The following is a 22,446-nucleotide window of genomic DNA, read 5'->3' as shown; positions in this document are numbered from 1 at the left end:
CCTACAAAAGTAATAGTTTTTAGCTCTTTTGCTTTCTTTACACAGTAAACAAAATAGCAAAAGTAAAGATGAAGATTACCAAAGCCAAGTTGCTCCTTTACATTTTACTAAAGAAGACTGCCAAATCCAATAAGGTGACCTTGGCATATGAAAATACTAATGCACAATTGTTGCTAAGTGTAAAAACTTTTCAGATGTAAAGCTGTAGATCATTTACTTTCACGAATTCAATTTCTTTCATTGATTCCAGTTTTCAGTGGATAAAAACTTGCACATATGATAAAACAAAATGCACCAAAATGCACCAATGAATTATTTTTTTAAAAAAGCAATAAATAGGCAGATGTTGCTGGCAAAATAATGGGTTAGCCTCACCCCAATGCAACTTTTCATATCTATGCAAGAAGAGTTGGGAAAAATCTTTTGACTTTAGAGAGGCCACATAATGAATAAATGTGTTGCAAAGATTAGAACAGGGAGGATATTTTAGGCTAATTTGGATGGAACTATGTTCTTCCAAAGACATCAGCAAAATCAGTCTTTGACCTCAAATTACGAATTGGCACTGGAAGGTCTTTGCTACTTTTTCCAGTCACAAAAACATTAACCTCTATACCCTGGCCAAACTCCAAAGTGGGTGATTACATTCTCCTGCTCTAATTTTCCCCTGCAGGCTCAACCAGATCTAGCATAATTTCCTGATATGTAGTGTTACTGAAAAAAACCCCTTTTTGCAAAGTTGGTGTCAATTTTTCCTTCTTGCCTCCTCATTTGTATGCCTTATGAGTTGTAGGTTGTTTGAAGGTCAGAAATGTTTGGTTCTGGATCACAGATTTTACTAATCTGAGGGACCATGAACATGGCCGGTGCTGCAATGATAACAATATCTTTCCATCCCTTTTACTCTCTTATAATACACATAGTGTAGCCTGGCTGTAGTTTTTTCCCCAAGCACTCTCACAGTCAGACTTTTGTTAAATATCACATCATGTTGGTCTCGAGAATCAGAAGTCAAAAACACAGCCTAAAGATACAGGGCATTCTGAGTGTGTTTAAAAACCAGTTACCAATTTGATTGTAAAATATCACATTGCTTAACTCCACATTGTTTTAAAGCAGTAATTTGTTAAAGAGATTATGATTTCCATGGCCATACAAGCTAATATTTTTTCAAGAAGTTTGGATATAATTGATAGCAGAATTAAGGTAATTCATATTTAGTATTGATCTGAGACATTACTTTTACTCTTAGAAAAAAACATTCTCTACAAAAGCATCTCTGTTGTAACTGCTGATTTCACTTTGGTTCTATAAAGCTGTAACACCTGCACTTTGGGTAGTTTCTTATTGAGTAACTTAAGCTAGTTAGAAATATCAGCACTGAGATCGCTTGGTATAAGCACTTCTATCTAAAACAGAGGATGCAGTGCCTCTTCCCCCAGCACAGTCTCAAATAAAACAGCAATAAGTACAATCTGGTGGATTCCCTGTATGGAGAAGCCACATAGATTCTGCTCTGGGGATGTGAATTTATTGCTTAGTCCCAGTACCACAGGGTTAAGCGAAATGCTATCACAGTAATTTATTATTAAGAGAAACGGTGATGGCTTAGATTAAGAAGATTTGTCTGTCTCTTCTAATTAAGGTTAGGTTTGTAAGAAGCTTTACTGCCCTTTGAAGCTGCAGAGACTAAAATTAGGACTCTGGTTCCGTTTAAAATGTCACTAGGTTGGTCTATAATCCTGTGGTGGTTGCAACAAGGGATCATTCCTTCTATGTTGTGATTCCTTGTTTGCAAGCTAGTGAGCCAGGACAAGACCCCATGAAGCAAAGTCTGAGCAGCCTGTTAATCAGCAACAAGCTGGTCCTACAGGACACTCTGATGCTCTTCCAGTTACCCCTTGAGGAGTCCATACTGAACAGGAATTTGGCAAAGCAACCACCTGTAAGACACAAAGAGTTCTATTGCGGGCACAGAGCAAATGGTGGCAGTAAGTGGGCTGCGTACAGAGAGTGAAGTTTTTGGGGGGGCAAGAGCTGTGCCAAGGCTGTGAGTGAACTCATTTTACAGTGTTTACAATCCTATATGTGACAGTAGCATCCCAGGCTATAGTGTCCTCACTTGCTGGTCTACAGAAAATGTCAAAACTCAAATCAGTAAATGGATCACTTCCAACTTTTCTTATTATTCCCTTATTTACACAGCATCAAATAAACTTGTGGGGCTGTTACAGGAGAGTAATAGCAAAAGCTGTTCAAAAATTTTTAGGAAATTTGAAGATTGGATTCAGTTTTCCTTACTGATGTGTAGACTTGCTCTGACTAGATTAGTAAATTACAGAAACAGAAACCTCATTAGATGGAAAGATCAAGTGCATTTATGAAGAGCAAAGCCCTCTTTGAGAATATTTAGCATGACAAAACATTTGAAGGAAAAGCAGCCATAATGCTTCGAGTCACAACTCAGTTTCTGGTTGGCTGGGATTATGAAAATACTCTTCCAGTAGGCAGGACATGAAATTATGATTCACTACAGAGTGCCTTTCTCTAAATGATCTGAAGCTGTGTTTCAACTGAGACAAAACAGCATGAGTGTGTGAATCCACATTCTTCTGCTAGGTCTTATGTATCTGCCAGATAGGACAGTGTGCTGGGAACCACTAAATTGCTATTCAGTAGTTTAAAAAGAGAATAATCTTTTAATTTGGTTTAGTGAAACAAAGCAAGTTTATATGTATATTGGAAGGGATGAAGTGCAAGCACTGAGTCTCAGATATGTGAGCAAGGAAATCTCTAATCAATTAATTCAGTAAGAATCTACCAGCTTTTACTGATCAATCTGCTGAGCAATTAATGAAATATAACTGCTCTGTTGCAATGTTAATAAACTTTTTATGTTACAGGGCATATCTTCTGCATTGTATTCTTTTTTTCTTAGATAAACTCCATAATGTTTTTATAGACAGGAAAATCCAATTAAGCAGCAAAGTCAATCACCTGTCATTCAAATAACCACTCATAAAATCTGAGCAGCACATATTCATGAAGGACCTCCTGAGTATAAACTATTTACTCTCAACAGAATCTTATGACTGCTTTCAAATGAGGAGTGAAAGGGCTCAAAAAGATTACAGGAAGTCACTTAGTTCAGTCCCCTTTATTTACTCAGATTAAGACATGGATAAACAATACCCACCTTTTCTGAACAAATAAAGCAGGGTGGTTCATAAAGTATTTCCTACTGTGAGAGAAGGGTACAGGTATAATCAGTAGGGCTTGTCTTGAGCAGTTCAGTCTATTTTACTGTGTCCAAACCCCAGTATCTACTGCAGCAGGCATGAGCAGTTCCTGCGTGACATTGGCCGAGGTCCTGTGGGCAAAAGGAAGCCCTCTGGAGGAAGAAGAAATATGGGCTCTCCTGCACCTGTCCACAACGCAGCTTCTGGAGGATCTTCAAAAAGGTGAGGTGACAAGCATTTTTATAGGAGCTCTTACTGTTGGAAATTAATTATTGAGCTACTTTAATTCTTTTGAGTTTGTTTGTTTGTGGGGGTGGGGTGGAGACAAAAAACCTAATGGCACTAACAGCATATTGCTAATAAAAGTGAGAAATCTTTCAGTGCTACTGGGATTATGTGCAGATTGCTCTGCCTACATAGAAGATCTTCACACAGTTTTGAGGGTTTTTTTTTTTCCAAATTAAACATCAAGTAGCAATTAATCTAAGTACAATTATATGCAGACAGTAGAGTCCTTCCTGAAGTCTGAATAACATGCACCCAGAGAAAGTGCAGCGCCAGCCAGGCTCTCTAGGCTCATGTCCTTCATGGACTGATAGAGAAGGGCAGACAAATCCACATGTCTCTCCATTCAGCTAGTAAGAGATTTTATCCTTGATGATAATAATGTAACTTATGATGTTTGCTTGCCAAGCAGGCCAGCTTGAGAGAGCACAGAGCACAACTGAGCAACAACAAGAGAGCACAGCTGAGCAACCTGTCACATTTTGAGAACTGTTTATGTGAATGGGTATTCCTTTTGAAGGGAGAATGGATGAGACGTGTTTTTACCTCATAAGAATGTAGAATCAAAGTACAAAATACAGAAAACAAGTGATGTGTAACTTCTACTATAGCTGGAGGAGTGAAAATTCATTATCAACTAGTTTTTAATGGGCTGGAACACTATAGCAGCTTGACTATACCATCAGTTCCCTATTAAGTGGTGTAACAAGGGTATGGAATAGCACAGGAAATACAAGCACCATAAATGTGCAAAGGAGTGAAGCACAGAAATACCCACCTGGATAGGTTCAGCATAGGTCCATCTATTGACTCTGTGCCAGACACTAAGCTGACACTACACTCTTGTGATTGCTGACTTAACATTTTTTTTTTTAAAAAGAGATAATCAGCCTATGTTTCCTATGCTGCACCAGATAAATTTAGGGTATCAGAACAGGAAAACTAAACCAAGAAGTAGGGATATACAACCAAGCTGGGCTGCAGGCCAAGTGTTAGGCTGCTAAAACTTGTCTTTAGTTTGTCTTTACTTGTCTTATTTTGCCTTTTCTTTTCTTTTATTGCATGGTGCAATAAATCATGCTAGATCTCATGATGATCAGCACCACTTGGCACAGAATATTCTTAGTGTGCTGGGACACTGTCAGGTTAGGCATGAATGCTACTTGTTGGCTGGCCAGCCCTACAGAAGCCAGGCATTCTCCACTAGGATGAAGTACAAGCTGGCTGGCTGTTCCTAAACCAGACAGGCTTCCCAGCATGTGTGATTTGTGTTTGCATACAACACTACAGAAAACATGGAAGGAGCAAAAGAGAACACTAGCTGAAGGTAACCATGGTCAGAGGGCTCAGTGACCACCAGGCAAGGCCACAGTGACAAGGCAGGTCTGAGGTCAGGCTGGGCAGTCAGTCTGTGGCTCAGGACCAATAAGGTCCCCAGTCAGGCAAGTAATTCTGGGTCCATCTCCAGTGATGAGTTTGGTTATACAGGTGAGATGCCAGAAATATGATTTTCTGAGTACAATGAATTAAACACTAAGATCTCCATTTTATCAACTTCAACATTTTTCAGACCCTGCCATCTGTGTGATTTGCCCGTGGTCAGTACTACTGTCTGCTGAAGGAAATTTGTTTTTCCAAAACAATGTGTCTCAGACAGAAGCTGCCCCTTTCAGTGCACCAGAGTTGCTCCACCACCCAAGTAAAAACCAGCACTTTGGACTAACAAAGGTGAGGAATATTGCAACATGCATCTTGACAGCACCTCATGGAGACAAGCTTGTGGGTTTTAATGCAACTTGCCAGGCACCTACTGTCATATCCCATTTCTAATAAAACTAATCAAATTAGGCTATAGTTAGAAAGATGTTACATGTATCTTGCAGCTTATTGTTGGATTAGCATGCATGTCAAAGTCAAAATCAATTTTGAACATCAGTCCCACAGGCCTGAAGAAATGTATTATTTGTAAAGGCCTAGAGAAAGAAAGAATATTTCTATGAAATGGTGTTCAAGCAGATATGGTAATTGTGATCCCAGAAGCAGCAGGACTGCAGTATCTGTACAATCAGAGGGTAGAAGCAGTCCCAGGAAGTCAGAAATATGTTCAGCTTTGTTAACAATTTTTTTTTCTTCTCTCTGACAAATGAGTCTCTCTGGAAAGACAGTAAGATATAATATTCAGGCATCTTAAAGTTTCAAATTCCACTCAGACCACATACTCCTCTCAGGCAGAACACAGTATTTTCAGATTTCCACTGAAATAACTGACCACTTAGACACTAGGCAGAAAAATGAAGCTGCAGAATAGGCAGCCTTATTCCAGTAATTATTTTCCTGCATATAACAGCTAGTCAGTCCCACAGGTAGGGGAGAATTTTAATCAGCAATGGGAGAGCTTCAAAACTAAGAAAGGAGTTCAGATTTCTTTCCCTCCTTCTGGCATCTTGGAACAGAGGGCAGTCTGGCTCAGCCCCACAAGCTGAACAGTACTAATGATACCAAGATGATTTTTTTGCCTTTTCTTTTATATACCTTTTATGGAATTTTTATGTATCCTCTGTATTCTTAGCATGCATACTTGTAATCCCTTAAGCCTGATAACTTAGCCCTAGTAATTTGTTAAGACAGGAGACCAAACATCCTAAAGGCCTCGTAGTAGGAGGCTGGAAAACCTTACGCTGTCTTAGGAAACCAAGGTCCAGACTAGAATGTACCCTGTAAACTACAGATTCAGCCCATCCAGGGGGGAATTCAATGAATGGGGAAATATCACCATTCATCCAGGCCTCCCATTGGGGCACCCCTGTGAGATATGCAAATTTGTAAGATCAATGAATTGTATACATGATCTGTGTGTGTGTGCATTGCGGCGCATCCCACCTTGGTGAAACAGTGCACCATAAGGATCCTTATTAAAATACCAAGGCAAAAACCCCTAACCCCTTAACATGTTTAGCTCTCAGTTTTTTAAGACCAGGAAAAGACATCACTAATTGCATGCAACCTAGCCCATAAGCTAAGAGTGAATATTTTACTTTTAGATACATTTAGTCTAGTTTTTTAAAAAAATCATCTATATGATTCTCTGACTTCTGCCATTTTGTGACCAAAGACACAAAAAGATGGTGTGTCTAGTATGAGGCTTTCCTGTACTGATTTCCTGTATTGATTTCACACCTGATTTCCTGTATTGATTTCACACAGGGTTTCCTTTTCTGTTTTGACAGATGCTGGTGTATTCCTTAGGAATGACCCTCTATTGGTCAGCAGATTACCAGGTTCCTCCAAACCAGGCCAGTAACGCAAACATTTTTGTTTTCTTTTATTCTGTAAGTTCAAAGAATGAGAAGCATAGTCTAAAGTATCACTAAGAGGGGCTTTGTGTTTTGGACCACTAGAAAAGAATTAAAGAGCTTGTGTCAAGGTCTAAGCTTCACCAAAAATATCAGTTCACACAAATGAGGGAATTTAGTTTTTCTTATTAAGATGAATTGTACCTTGATTTTAATTATGAAGATTATTGATTCCAAGACAATTAGGAACAAGCTACCCAGGGAAGTGGTTGAATCTCATCCCTGGAGGTATTTAAAAGATGTGTAGTTGTGGCACTTAGGGACATGATATAGTGGTCGACTTGCCAGTGTTAGGCTTATGACTGCACTCAATGATATTAAAAGTCCTTTTAAACCTAAAATATTGTATGATTCTATTATTCTAAGATAGACATGACTAAAACAAAAACATCACGTTGGCATGATTGTGGTGCTGAGCACATTTGCATGCTTTTTCAAAAATGGATGGACGGGATGGAAGAATAAAACTAATAACTCCCCTTATTTCTGAGCAAATTCTATCAGTATCTCTGCTAGCTGAAATTATAAGTTTCTTGCTTACCCAGAATCCTTTGAAAGACATGCAACATACATTTTGCTTCATTTCTATAATTATGCTTTTGGTTGCTTGTTCTCAATTTGGACAGCACAGGTTTCTAGTAGATTTAACCTCCCTTTCACATTCTAAGAGAAAAAGCTTTATAAGCTAAATGGCCTTAAAATATAAGTATCTGGTCTCTATGACAACAGTTATGGCTGGTAAAAAACCTAAACTCCTCACCTTTTTGAAGCTAATGCTACCACATACTTTACTTTCATGAATATTTGATTCACAGTCAAATTAACAAAGCTCTGGAGCAAACTGAACTGTCTGTCACCAAGAAGCACCAATTGGGCCTACAATTATTCTTGGAGATGTCGATTCCCTCCAAGGCTATCCTGGATCCCACTAAAGGTTCATTTCATGCTCTTATGCTGCTTGTTTGGAATTCTCCCAAAGTCTAAAGGAATTCAGTGCCTGTTTCTCACTCAGGCTTACAGAAAGGCTTACAGAAATTCCTGGTCCCAGTTTACACAGGATTTCAGTCCCCTGGGAGTTGTCATTTAACAGTACCTCTATTTTGACTCAGTCCCTCCAGCTGAGTGACCAACTACATACACTCTTGCTGACACTGTGTGAAGATCTACCACACAGAAGACTTTCTCCTGAATCCATTCTGGATGCATGTGAAGCACATCAGAAGGAATCTGCTTCCTTACCAGCAAAATTCTACATAAAGAGAATGGTTCAGTTTGCAGTGGGAAGTGCCAGTGAGGTAAGTACTACTCTCATACTCCAGTCATCTCCTTTTCTGCAGTGAGAGAGGTGCCCAGCAACACAGGACACAGGTGAGTGACTGCCAGAATTAATGTTTGTATGGATTAAGGAAGTGAGATTTGGTTCTAAACTTCTAGGCAGGAAATTGTGGGGGCACGTGTACAAGCAAATAAAGCAATGAAGCTGTCTCACACACCACTTCTACACTCCCAGGATACTTAGTATCATATCCCAGGATACTTACAGTATCTTAATTTCTTTAGTTAGTATTGAAGCAATCATGACCTTTACAGAGACCTCATATTGGCCAAAGTAAAGGACTCTACACAACAGTAAAACTTTCTCCATTGCCATTCCTGTTTCAGACTTTCTTCATGAAATTCCAAAAAATCTCATTTATATCATGTTGGGAAATTAGGTCATTGTCCTGAGTGGAACTGAATGTTTGCTGTGCAATCAAGCCTGACCACATGAGATCTTTAAAAAATGAGCACATAAGCTTTTTCAAAATTTGAAATATCAAAAACCATTTTTGTTGACAAGCTGAATGACAACAGAAGAAAACACATCAGATTTTTTTTTGGTTTCAATCAGTATTCATTAAGACTCTGAGAAAATTTTTTCCCTTGCACACTTTCTTACTCTCTTTGCTACTTTAACAAAGGATGTTCCCTATTAAACTTAGCTAGCATGAGAGCATGGAACCAACATACTCAGTCTCACTTTGTGTTACTCTGAGAAAATGAAGTTGCTTATCCAAAGCAGATCAGCAGCCTCTGACAGCCAGAGGGCAAGGATCACTTCACGTTGAGAGTCTGAAGTTCACATATCATATGACAGTGACTTTGAATATTACTGCCTTCTAGACAGAGCAGGTGGTCACTGAAGACAGCACAGCCTCTCAGCTGAACAGAAGTCATGTGATAAGGAAAAGACTGCATGAAAAAATATTGGACACCTCAACACTGGCATCCCAGATGAATTTTCACCAAGGTAAAGAAAGATTTATAATCTGAACTCTCTACGAAGGATACAGACAGCCTTTTCTGTGTCTTTCCCAAAGCAGATGGATTGTTTAATTTCATGCTGTAGTGATTACATGTAGTGTTAGATAGGATAGTTATTGCTGTACATATAAATTACTTCATAATGGAAAGACTGTGAGGCAAGTCAGTGAGGTTTCTTTCCCTTATTTCCACAAAGGACAGTAGTCTCAGGGCTGTGAAGCAATGATAACAAATCAGCTTGCACAGATTTGACTCTTAAAGCACTTTGCATAAAACCTGTGCATATAAAACTCCTCTACTTTCAAAACTGCTTTTGTACTTTGCATACTCCAGTGTATTTTTGAAGGTGGGGTTCTGTGAGGTTATCCTCCTGCCATTAAGGAATATATATTCATCTTTCTTATTTGATTATTCAAGCAAAGATTTGTGGTTTCTTTTTTTGATTTTAGGTTAATTTTCTATTGAAAAGATGTTTTATAAATTCACACATGAATTGCTGGAGTGATTTCAAGACAAGGCCAAATCCTGCTCACTATATAAACAAAACAGTATATACCAATTTTTTATTTAGTTTGACTAAGATTAAGATTTATTATCCCTCAGAGTAATTCTGTAACTGTATAAGTAATTCTATCTTTTTTCTAGTGTCCACACTGTACTGTTCACTTTGACAGAGATCTCTGATTTTGGAGCAAGGGAAAAGCTGGCCCAAGCTACACAGGATTTTTTTTAAAATGCTCAGCATTAGGCATATGAGCAATACAATTCCTATTCAGCAAATCACACATATGCTCTGTGAAATCAGCTAGAATCAAACACAGACTTAAATATATCTGGAACATTTATATTAGGTAATATTGTTTATAAGAAAAGGGGATTCTTTTGGAAACATACAGGCAAACTATGCCTCAAGCCATATTGGTTCACTCACTCAAGAACTGAGCTTGTAGATTCACACTTGCAAAAGTAGATAGAAATTCTGCTGCTGCCAAAAGGGATGGCCCCATTTTCAACCCCGTATTAGCCACAAATTCCTGCCAGTTTCCTTCTACTGGTTCTAGGGATAATGTATCTGGTGTGATCTCTGTGTTTGCCCGTGACTCAGGTCACTTGACTTACACTTGCCAAAGGACTTCAATGAGTTAGAGTGTCAATTATATTTAAAATGTGTGAGCTGCACTTTGCAAGACAGCATTCCATTTCTTCCTTTTTTTAAATTAAAAATTATGCTTCAGAGATTCTGTAAAAGGACAAGAGAGAATGCAAACAAAGTAAAGTCAGTGTGCAAGAAAAATATGTACATCCTAATGAATTAGGATGATCCATTAATGGAATTTCTGCATCTGACTCTGGTAGTGGATTCTGTTTGGACATTGTCCAACCTGCACACAGAAAGAAGAAGTTATAGCTCAAGGTTTTGGACCTCAGAGTACAAGGAATAAGAACTTTGCAGGTTATCTGCACTTTGCAACCTTTCAGTTAAACATGTAGAACAGAATTAATATATTAGATTTGTTTTATATGGAATAGTTGAGAAGTACGAAAGCAACTTTTGATCAGAATAAGATTATGAAAGTAATAGAATTAAGTTACCAAGCTTTCCTCAGTCTTTAAGGAATTGGAGTCAGGGTTAGAAGACAGAAGGATGAGGACTATATAAAAATTAGCTGATCCAAATGTTATTTACATTAACATGCAAATACAAAGAATTATAATCAAAGTATATGATTCACCACATTTCCTTCCTGTTTCCAGACAAAGGGCCCAGATTAATGAACTATAGTCAGTCAACAGAAGATTATAGACAAGTGTCTGTGGATTATAGTGACTCTAATAGTATTTCTGAAAGTACATCTTTGATACTGTCTAACCGAGGACACAGGAGAGGTAAGATTCTTAAAAAAGATTATGTTTGTGAATTATGTATTCATCTCTTTTGTCCCCTGAAGTGTGGGACTGACCATGTACTAGGTGAAAGATATTCCTATGAACTTGTGGTTATGTGACTTGGGAGGTATATTTGTGCTAAATTGTAGAGCAGAAAGATACTTTTATATTAGATTCTTTTTCACTTGTGTCCTACAGTAAAGCTGTATATTCCCTGGTTACCATGTAACCCCATCAGCTCTTTCTTGCTTCATGCCCCCTTTGCCAGGTAAAGCTGCTCAGCAGGTCACAAAGTTTGACATTATGTTTTTAGCACATGAGGTCTTGACACAGAAAAGGTGGAGCTACCCCTCAAATGCATACAGTGACAATGTCAGGATGTCAGCTCCAAAATCAGTTGAATCTATAAATAATACCTAAGAGTGAATGTTCAATGAGGACATAATTCAGAGAGAAATTAGGCACATCCTGGGACAAAAACCCATCATGTCAGCCTCTCAGCTCTAAGCCCTCAGCCCAAGGATGAGGAAAGTGAGGTTTCTCCTGTTAATGTTCTCCTCCTGCAAGGTGCTTTTCTGAAGCTCCAGAATTGCAATCAATATCAGCAGCAATAAAAACCTGAGACTGCAGCTGCTCCATGAGTGACACATATGTGTGAGTCACATACACAGTCACACACAGGGAAGGTAAACTCAGAACAGAAATCTGTTTTGTAAGGAGTTTAAAAGACATTTTGGTCATAAACTTGACAAAGGCTCATTCCAGTGACTTTGTGCATACCTCAGTCTCCACTGAAACACTGGTAGCTGTGCATACTCAGGATTTTGTAAGACAGGAGTCTAAAAATACATGAGTAAACACAGAATGTGAGAGCTTGTTTGTCACAGGCATTCTTTCATGACATCATATATTTTTAAAAAAGCATCTTTCTATGAAAAGAAATATTACCATCTAGTAGAGCACCATTATCAAAGGAGATGAATATGTCTATCAAGACTGTACATTAGGAGCTCCTTTAACATATAGTAAATCTACAGCATCAACTTCTTTGAAGAATACATGTTAATTTAATGTCAGGTGTGTGTTGGATTTGTGATCAAAGCATGGCAGTCTGGCCACTGAAAGTAGCCAAGTTGTCCCACTGCTATAACAGCTGATATAGAAAGACTAAGGGGAATTTTATGGTCTTGTCAAAATATATTTATGCAATTATATTAAAACCACAGTGCAAGCAGAGAATTTTGTGGGTTTGCTCATTAAAAAGCATGTTGTTTCAGAACACAGGATTGAATCTTAACTTTGGTAACTAGCTTATCTCAAATCGCACATTTTGTCACTACCATCTGCAGCTTGAAAAATCCCCACATGTTTATGCTTATTTTAGCAATGGGACTGTAGATTTTCTAAGTTTCAAAATTGCAGTTGGTTGGTTGGTACACTAGAATTCAGTGTCATGTTTTCATGTTGGAATTCAGATTGAAGTCTCAGGGCGTAGTGCATGAATGTTTTATCAAAATTATTCCACTTCCATGATGAGCTTCCACACAGCTTATCTTACCACCTCTATCATCCTACTTATGTAATAGTTTGATATGCAATTCTTCAAATAAGATCAATGAAATGATCCAAGTGAACAAAAATTTAACCTTCTCACTCTTCCCTAAAGATTTCAAACATCTCTGCTGATACAGGAAACATTCACAGAACTACCACTTGAATAACCCTCTCCGGTTCTCCCTCTAAATTTCAACCTTCATGTATTTGGACAAAGCACACCTGTCCATTCTGTAGCAACAGAGATGACTGAAGGTGAAAAACAATGCAATTCTATTTGCTAAGGCCCCACAAACCATCCACTACTCCTACCATGGCTTTTTTTGTTGTAAAAGCATTCACAATATATTTAACATAGAAAGTAACCAGGGGAATAGACACAAACATTTTCATTTCTTTGATTTAATATTCTACTCTGATTAAGCCAGAGAAGTTTCATGCCTTTTTCTGTCCATTTTATGCCTGAAAATAGAAGAACAAAAATTGGGCATAATTTCTGAAGAGAAAAAGCTGATTCACAAATTACCCCCATAGAGATGGAAATGACAGCCATTGTACCTACACAGCTGTTTTCCACATTACATTCACATAAAGGGTTATGAAAAGGAAGCAACAATAACTAGGGAACTGGGAATACTGCTGGTTTAGTATTCACTAATCCTAATAAATAGCCATTTATCATGTCCAAGCAAGGACACAAGAGAGGAAGCTGCCAGTCTAAATTTCTTCCCTGTTGTAATTGTCCCAACATCTGATGCTGAGTGCTGCTACTATCGCTTGAATATTGAAATTTCCTTTATTTATTGCAGGAAGAGTTCCAGAGACACACAGATCATGTGACACCACACTTAGTGGGTCAAGGACAGAAAGTAGCTACAAGCTCTTCATAAACAGGTAAGCTCAATTCAGATTCTACAAGATGGAAGCTGTTTCATAAGCAAGTGGAGCCAGCAACTAGTGTGGCTATGCCAGTAGCAAAAAAGCCCTGAATTACATTTGAGACTGTTTTGCTAATAGACACTAATTATATAGAATAAATAACTTAATAAATACATAATATTCTATTATATAGAATAAATAAATAATATTCATCTAGACTTGGTTTGTTTCCAAGTGGAACAGTCCAAAAGCTCTAGTGAATGGAACTTGGGCCCTGAACAATCCATACAAAACAAATTCAGGATTTCTACGTTTACTCTGTACCACTGTGTCCTGCCAGATGCCACAGGCCCTCCAGAACAGCTGCCCCCAGCTGTGTCTGCACCAGGCAGGGAAGCAGCACTAGACCTCTGTGACTGAAACAGCTGGGAAGCTGCTCCACAGCAACTGTGAAGGGATTTGATGATCTTAGAGGTCTTTTCTAACCTTACTAATTATATAGTTTATGAAGGGAAAAATCTGTTGAAAAGGTATCAATAGTCATCACTTTCCATGTCAAGGCATTCTGTCAGAGTCTTTATTTGTCCACATTCAGATTTTGGATATGATCTTGCCTTGCTGTCACCGAAAGTGCTGTCACACCTTAAGTGTTCTGGAGTGGTTATGTCAGACCACGTATGTAATGTATAATTTTCATTTGCATTTCCACCTCAGTGCTTATACTGATTTTTCTCACTTGTGTCAGTCATATCCAGCCCTGCACCGCCACTGTACTGGAGAATTACGGTAACCCAGGGTCACAAGCAGTAAAGACCTCTGCTCTGTCATGAGGATTAGCCTCATTTGAGCCATGGCATGGACAGCAGCCCTGTAGACATTGGCAAAGAAAACTGAGGATTGTACAACTGATATTAACTCCTTTTCAAAAGCCAGGGAAACTCCACTGCTGCCAAACAAGAGTTTCTAGACTGGGTGTTAGCACAGTGCAGATATAGTCATGGCTGCTTCTAAAGGAAAAAGAGATGTAAGTACTGTGAGCCTCTAGGCACCACAAAGACCAGAATCCCATAGTTAAGCACCCTGTAATCCCTACAGACAAACCATTTAAATTGGGTTCTTGACCCAGTTAAACAGGAGTTTCTTCTTTTAACCATGACACGAGTAATTCAAGCCCACAGGAAATGCTCAATTTAGATCAACTCCCATTTAAATGTGTCCCGAGTAAACAGTTTGAACTTCCTGATAAATCAGCCATGATAATCTGGGCAATATGAGATATCCCAGTACACCTGTAAAACGGCAACAAGAGATTGCAGGATAGTGACTGTTTTTGTCAAGAAAGAAGTCTCTGTCTACTTGTCTAACTACACACACACACATATTTATACATGTGTTCACCAGCATCTATATATGCTCACATGGAAAACACCATTACTTTCTACACTAAAACAATAGTACAAAGACAGCTTTCTGATTGGAGATTTCACATACCTTTTTCTTAATTAAATTGAAAATTCCCTCAGTTCCCTAGGACATTAATTTATCCTAATGAATTAGTATTCAAATAATTTAATTCCCACTCCTGGAAAATTCTGAATAATGTAACAACAAATGTTAAGGCTTTCTGAAGCTTTTTTCTTGAGAAAATAATAATTGAGGAATTTGCTTCATCCTGTAGAATTCCCAGAAGGGAATGAGGCTACAGTCTTTGCCTGTTGGCTTCACCAAAGTTAAACCAGCTGGATCTGGCTCACCAAATGAAGAAAAGAAACAAACCTGACTCTATTGAATCAAAGCAGAGTTAAGATTTATGTATAAAGGGCACCAGTAATATTACTCCTGTTAAATTATTTCTCTTTTTCTCTAAAGAAAAATTAAGGAGCTTATAGCAGACATTGCCCTGGACTTCAGAGTATTCCAGTAGTTACTGTACCTTAAGCTCTCTGTCCCCAGGTCGCTGTTGTGTTGATTGCATGTTATATCTTTCCCTCACAATGAAATTTCCCTTGGAGGTCGGTGAGTGCTGTAGAAGAAATCCCAGGTGGAACTCAGAGGAACAGCCGACAGAACCTGCTGAGCTTGGGCTCCACCTTCTCTGTGTCCACAAAGGACTACTCAGCAGCTGCTGCATCACAGAAATGTTTCTTCCACAGGAAGGAAAAGGTGAATGATGAAAAACATATAAGCTGACTTCAAAATGTAAATATCACTAAAGAGAAGCCTCTCATCTAATTTTTGTTTGACAGTGATGTGCATAATAACTACTGACTCATCTTATTAGATGAGTATTCTAAATTGACTCCAAGTTAGGTATAATCCAGTTATGCTGTCAGAACTGAAGGCAGTGAAAGCAATTGTCCGTAAGTACTATGCAAAAGCTCATAATTGAAACCTCTCTGACCTACATATGATTTCTGCTAGCATCAAACACCATATGGACTGTTTTCACCAACCACTTTCACAGCAGCTTCAGAACAGCAAAAAAATTTACAGAGACACTTTACCCAAATGTCTGCCAGCCAATGATGCCCAAAGGACTTAAATTTTTTTTACAGTGCATGTCTGGACAGAAAGCATAGGCTGGCAGTGAATGTGCCCAGACAGTAGTTCTCCTAATTGACTATTTCTACTTGCTAAGTTGTGGCAGGACTCTGTTAAATGGAAAGAATAATGTTTCTTTAAAAGGTAAGTTGTTTTGCAATCTTTTCTGGATTGCAAAAATTCAGAAATAACTGAATCACAGAAAACTCCACCATGGTCCTTCATATGGAGTTTTCTGTTGTGGAACAAGAAAGGAGAGGTTTCAGGCTGATGAGCCCTTTCATCTCCTCCCAGTTCAGAACCTCAATAGTGACCAGTGACAAAAATTTGGTCAAGAGCTTCAGTTAGATACTTTGGAAAATTATCTTTTCTCATATAAATTTTGTTTTAAATTTTCTCATTATGGTTTTTGTGGGGAATATAACAGCCTTTTACAGGAGTTCAGCAACTGTTACAACACAGTGTTAGTCCCTCTTTAATGTGATACAAAACTGCATTATCTGTTGGTAGGACCATAGTATTTTTAAATTTTTTTTTTTAAGTATCTAAATGGGTCAAGTTACTAAGTCATGGTGAACAGCTGGAAAGATTCACATCTTATTACTTGAAGACATTTAATTATTTCTGTCTGCTTAAGGGATCTAAAAGCATAGATGTATCTGATGAAAACCCAATATATAAAATTAGCTGAGGTGGATACTCAGCAAGAAAAAAAGACCTTAAAACTGTTGAAGTTATTTGAAATTAAAACAAAAGAATACAACGTCTACTAATAAGAACTATCAGTCAGCCTTTATTATGGGGAAGAAAGCAGCTCTGCATTCCAGTTTAGTTCCTAGGGAAGCTGGGTTTATTCAATCACAGCAGTGTGTATGTATGTGTTTACATGTCTGTGACTGTCCTCAGAGAATTTGGGAATCAAATGAGAAAAGGTCTCAGAATAAATTAAGTTTCTATAAGTGTCATGAAAATAGGTGCCTTGCAAAGGAAATGGATCTTGATTAAGTGACTTTACAGAAGAAGAGGATTCAGCATGAGCTTACCTCTACTTAGACCCTGGAGAGTCTACACAGGAGAGACCCCAAACAGAGAGAAGCCATCAGTCAGCATTTGCACCTTATTAGACACTGAAGTCAATTAGGTCCAGCATATAGATCAATAGAAATGGGTTTCATTGATACTTGTGTTTAGGATCTTCATTCCATTAAGAAGACTTACTAAATTTCTAAATTGCCTCCTTGCAGTTTTCAGGTCCAGAATTTGTTATTTTGTCTAGTGAACCACCAGTGACCTTACAGCTGCCTGGATCAATTGTGGTAAGAATGAACATTATGAATCTAGAACTAATCCAGTGACATTTTAGTCAGGGCTCTTTGTAAGCAGCACCTGAGTCTCAAACCAGTATTCTCTCCATGTCCTCCCATCAAAACTAGTTAGGGTTTCTGCAGAGGTATTGAGACTTGAAAGGATGTGCTTTAATTCTTAGTGCTATTTAGTTTTTTCTGTTGGTGCAAAAAAAAGCTTAATTTATCCTTCTCAGCTAAGAATGCTCACTTTAGCCCTAGACCTATGAGACAAAGACTGTACAGCAAATCTGCAATATGACATCTAGTTCTAATGTATAGGACTTCTCCAGCTTGCAAGCACATACTTTACTTTTCATTAAAATAAGGTAGAAAGTTGACAGAGACAGCAGTAAAAATGAGAGCAAAGCAAATTTGGAATTAGCCCCAAATCTATAGTAATCCTGGTGAAGGGAGAATTGGAGTATGCTCAGCTGTTTCATTGTGATTCTTTGAGTTTTAAGAAAATTAGAAATGTTTGTGATATTAATTTATGAGAAGGGAGACAGAGAATAGCATGGTGTTGAGACCAATTCCATCAGGTTGCATAGAGACAGGCTACTCGTGGGCCTCAGTAATAAAATGCTGTGGAACTTGCATTGCTTGTACTTGGCATTCATTCTTCACTCTTTCTTACATGTTCTTAGACTAAAAAAGGGAAATCCTATTTGTCCCAAAGGGATCTCAATGTGATTCTACTCAATGGGCAGTGCCTTGAGGTGCAATGCGACATCAAGACCAAGGCAAGAGATGTTTTCAACACTGTGGTGGCATATGCAAACTTGGTGGAACATTTCTACTTTGGCTTGGCTTACCTGAGAGGTAATAAGACAGTTAAGTTCAGCTCTGTCCTTCAGTGCCTCTATAGTTGCTTTATCGATGAATTCCAGTAAGAATTCATCAAAGAATTATTCAAGAATTCATCAAAGAATCATTCATCAAGAATTCATTCAAAGATCCTTTAAGATCCTTAGGTAGAAGCAGATACAAAGCTTGTGCAGAAGTAAGGTATGTTGGATTGAACTGCACTGCACTGATGTAAAGCATGTCTGACCTAGGAGTGTGCATCAGCACAGCCATACAACATTGACTGGCTGATATTCTCAGGCAGAAACGGCTCTGCCCCAGCCTTGCACTCAAATAATACTGAGCCATGCAGCTCCAGCAGAAATTCCAGGAAGCATTGCACTGGGAAAGGCTGCCTGTGTTTATTCCTAGACATAAGTGGGATACAGGTTCAGCTGTGTCATCTACCAGACCCACATCTCCCTAGTCCCTTTCTGATGGCAGGCACAGCTGAGGCACTGGGAAAGAGCACACCTTGTGTGTAGGGCATGAGGATTACAGAGCAGTGCAGAACCTGAGTGGTGAAAAGAATGCAAGCCCCGTGAATCCTTGAGTGATTTCTCAGATACCATACTAATCCAACATCTAACATTTGTAATCCAAAATTACATACTGTCCTAAGTTCTACATCAATGGAGGAATAAGTGAAATCATGACACAGAGAAGTAAATTTCAGTTGACATCCCAAATCCATTTTATTTTTTTTTTGCTAGTGATACACTCTATGAAGACAGCAGAACTGAGCTGCTGAAGTTTATCCAGGTTTATCACAGAGCCCAAAATTCTCATTTCAGGTAAAGAATTCTTCTTTTTGGATGAGGACACCAAACTCTACAAAGTGGCCCCAGACGGCTGGAATGACCAACCCAAGAAGAAAATGTCCATCATTAATTTCACTCTCTTTATAAGGATAAAATTCTTTGTCAACCACTTTAATGTTATTCAGTAAGTGCAAAATTCTGCTGACTGAAGGAAAACCAGTAGCATTTAGGGATACCATTAGAGCTCCTCCTGAGTTCCTAAACCCTTCTCTATTCCAGGCATGGCTTGACAAGGCATCAGTTTTACCTGCAGCTTCGTAAAGATATTTTGGAGGAGCGATTATATTGCAGTGATGAGACTGCCCTGAAACTCGGCGCTTTGGCTTTACAGGCAGAGCTTGGCAATTATGCTTCTGAGGTGTGGAAAAATAATACAGTATTTCTCAGAGGTCTCTCTCTACAACTTTTGCAGCTTTTGTTTGTCACATAGAGTTTAAAGAAGAAATATGAATAGCAGAGAAGTTCAGTTAAGTCCTCCAGACTTAATTTTAAAAATCACAAAATATTCCTGACTATGGAGTAGTAATGAGCCAGATGAATTTAACAAGAAATGTGGCAGAATGATGAGAGAGTCTAGGTCCTTATAATTGATAATATATCCTAGAAACTCCAGAAAATCTGTAGAAATTTTCCAACACAGGCCCAGCTTGAATGTGCGGAGGGGCTCAAAGAGATAAGTAAATAGGGAAGAGAAAAGCAAAGGAACACTTCAGAATTCACAGCTATCTTATGTGTAGGCTCAGATCCACAAGCTGCAAAGACAGGAGGGTCTCTGATTGCATATCTGAACTAGCTGTCCTAGTTAGTTTTCAAGTGTAAAGAAAACACCCATTTATGTCAGCTTCCATATCTTCAGCTATGTAAATCAGAGTAGCTCTGTTAATTGAACTCTGAGTGGTCTCATCCATGTGGTCAGATCTACCATGGCAATGGGTCCCCCACTGATGCAGCTACAGCTGTCAGCTCTAAGAGCAGGACACACCTGCAGGCCCAGCTCCTTTCTCCCCTCTGCCCAAGGAAGTGGTGTGTGCTTTGAGCAGCTGCCTGAGCACAGGGGCAAGAGGCAATTTGGCTGTCAGGGCACTACGTGCTGTTCCCACTTTCTTTTGGGAAATGGCAGCAGGGTGATTTCTGCATATGGGTCACCCTGGAAATGAAATGCAATTAATAAGAAAAGTCAAGAAAGAACAAAAGGCACCTGTCTCTTTGTTTTTTCAATTTTTTGCCCCCTAGATGCATGGAAAGAGCTATTTTCGTGTTGAAGACTACGTCCCAGCCAGTCGAATAGAGAAAATGACCCTGGCATATGTACAGCGAGAGCTTGCTAAATTACATCGTATGAATCGCTCCCTATTTGAGGATGAAGCTGAACTAGAGTTTTTAAAGGTAACATGTCATACCCCAAACACTATTTATTAATTTTGAGGTAGAAAGCCCCTCTCTATTTACCGTTGTCTATTTTCTTCTTGCCTGACACAGCGGATTTTAGATATGGTGAAAAAATTTGAAGAGTCAACAAAAACCTCAGAATTTCATTCTGCTCTAGATACTGTCACTTATCACTGAGAGTTTTTATAGCATGTTTTGGTGTATTTGCAGCATTCTAAGGTTTGATGTAAATTTTTGGCATGTTACCAATATGTCTGGGCTCCAGAAGATTATAAAACATGCGAATAAGCAATTTTTTGACTTCTGAAATTACAGCAGCTGTTCAGGCACTTCCTAAACATGTAGCGATTGATTGTTTAAAAGTATCTGTGAGCCCTGGAAGTGAGGAAGGAGTTATCTGAAGTATTTTCTCACTTGACTATTTCTCTAGGTCCCTAAAGTTTCATGATGATGCGGGATTAACTTTTTTCCTGCTAATTTCTCTTTCTCCCCAAACCTCTTTGCTTTCCATCAAATGAAAAATATCAGGGATTAGATAATGGATAAATACCAGTAGTCATTTTGCTGCAGTGCCACATGCTGGTATTTATAGCATCATCTTAGTTTAGTTGCTATTTATTTATATTAGTTCCTCGTCTAACACTGTCAGTGCAATTGAAGAAATAGATTGAAGCTTAGCCTCAATGACAGTCCCATCATGTGTGGCAAATCCAATGAAGAAAAAGCAGCTTTGTTAGTCTCTGTTTCAATGAATAAATCTGTAGAAGGAGCCAACTCATCATAGAAAGTGAGAAAGACAGACCCCATGGCAAGGACATGTAAATTCCAAATATGAAAGGGATTAAAAATTAAAACCCAGATTCAGCTAGTGATTATAGATGCCCCAGTTTTCAGGACCTGAACATTTGTACTTTGGTTACTTTCTGAGAAAACAGATCTTCTTAAAGTGTTTTATTTTGGTCACTGAAAATCTCTGTTCACAATTGAAAAGTCATTTGAGGATTCTACATTAGCTTCCCAGAAAGAAAATATAAGGTTTTAGAATAAACTCACATTGGTCTGCAGATCAGACAGTAAATCCTAGTCATATTCCATAGTTCTGTAAGGTGTCTGAGTCACATTTTAACACTTTTGTGGCCAAGTACAGGAGGTAGAAAGACAAGCATGAACACCCAGAACCTCTGGGTGAGTTTCTCAGAATACCCCCTGCATGGTTAGATGGCAGGGACAGACACTGGCTCCTCAGACACTCAAAAGCATTTTCTCCTCTATCTACCTTTCTTCCCATGAATCTTTTTGAGTAAGGCATGGTAAAAGCACTTTTTCTCTACAAGGTGACTCAGCAACTTCCTGAATATGGAGTGTTATTCTATCGTGTGTCCCAAGAGAAGAAAGGGACAGAAGGGGACATCATCCTGGGAATCTGTGCCAAAGGCATCATCGTCTATGAGAACAAAAATCACACAAGAATTGCCAGTTTAAGATTTCAGTGGCGTGAAACAGAGAGAATTTCAGCTCATGTGAGTTGGAACTAACTGAATTTCTTCTCTACTGCTTTACTGCCTTCCTGTCGCTTTGATAAATTAATTGCATTCAGAGCAAGAATTAGATTCACTCTATATGGGCAAGTCCTTTCTGAAAAGAGTTTAAAATCAAAGCTTGATCTGGATGTGCATATGAACATACTGAGTTCTTTGTGAAGTATAGTTCTGCAGTATTTATGCCAAGGCCAAAGACAAATTACCATGAAACTGTATAATCTGGTGCTGACTATTACAGAGACTATGCCAAATCTCTCCACAGCATATTCCATATCCATTCCTTTCTTGTCTTTACTGCTCTTTTCTTCTGTTTTTATGCCTACATCAGGTCATGGGATGATGTCTTCCACTTTCCAGATCTCATTATTCCTGCCCTCATCTCTTAGTATATTAAAGACTGTTAACAAATTAGTATTGGTGATAAGATTGTGACCCATTTCTAAATGGGATTTTGACATTAGAGG

At 38.6% G+C, this 22,446-nt stretch overlaps 2 protein-coding genes across 3 annotated transcripts in view; one reads left to right on the top strand and one right to left on the bottom strand.

Moving 5' to 3' along the window:
• The window catches only part of MAPK8 (mitogen-activated protein kinase 8), a 170,558-nt gene that overhangs the window by 56,056 nt on the left and 92,056 nt on the right, over positions 1-22,446 (bottom strand). The window contains exon 1 of one of the 2 annotated variants that reach the window (XM_066555125.1): positions 15,435-15,535. The exons of the other annotated variant lie outside the window; for it this stretch is intronic. The gene's annotated coding sequence lies outside the window, so the exon portion shown is untranslated. Of the gene's footprint in view, positions 1-15,434; positions 15,536-22,446 lie in introns of those variants that run through there. 2 annotated transcript variants of the gene reach the window in all.
• The window catches only part of FRMPD2 (FERM and PDZ domain containing 2), a 65,752-nt gene continuing 45,752 nt past the window's right edge, over positions 2,447-22,446 (top strand). Inside the window, exons 1-15 of the mRNA XM_066555155.1 lie at positions 2,447-2,507; positions 3,321-3,461; positions 5,095-5,252; positions 6,752-6,817; positions 7,987-8,172; positions 9,041-9,167; positions 10,937-11,068; positions 13,432-13,516; positions 15,514-15,664; positions 17,287-17,358; positions 18,033-18,207; positions 19,026-19,176; positions 19,272-19,410; positions 20,286-20,438; positions 21,776-21,961. Of these exons, the coding sequence (XP_066411252.1) occupies positions 2,447-2,507; positions 3,321-3,461; positions 5,095-5,252; positions 6,752-6,817; positions 7,987-8,172; positions 9,041-9,167; positions 10,937-11,068; positions 13,432-13,516; positions 15,514-15,664; positions 17,287-17,358; positions 18,033-18,207; positions 19,026-19,176; positions 19,272-19,410; positions 20,286-20,438; positions 21,776-21,961 (1,983 nt within the window). The remainder of the gene's footprint in view (positions 2,508-3,320; positions 3,462-5,094; positions 5,253-6,751; positions 6,818-7,986; positions 8,173-9,040; positions 9,168-10,936; positions 11,069-13,431; positions 13,517-15,513; positions 15,665-17,286; positions 17,359-18,032; positions 18,208-19,025; positions 19,177-19,271; positions 19,411-20,285; positions 20,439-21,775; positions 21,962-22,446) is intronic.

This window comes from Molothrus aeneus, chromosome 8 (genome assembly GCF_037042795.1).
Source record: "Molothrus aeneus isolate 106 chromosome 8, BPBGC_Maene_1.0, whole genome shotgun sequence".
NCBI classification, from domain to species: Eukaryota; Metazoa; Chordata; class Aves; order Passeriformes; family Icteridae; genus Molothrus; species Molothrus aeneus.
The sequence above is the reverse complement of the archived record's forward strand: the minus strand, read 5'-3'. Positions and strand labels throughout refer to the sequence as shown.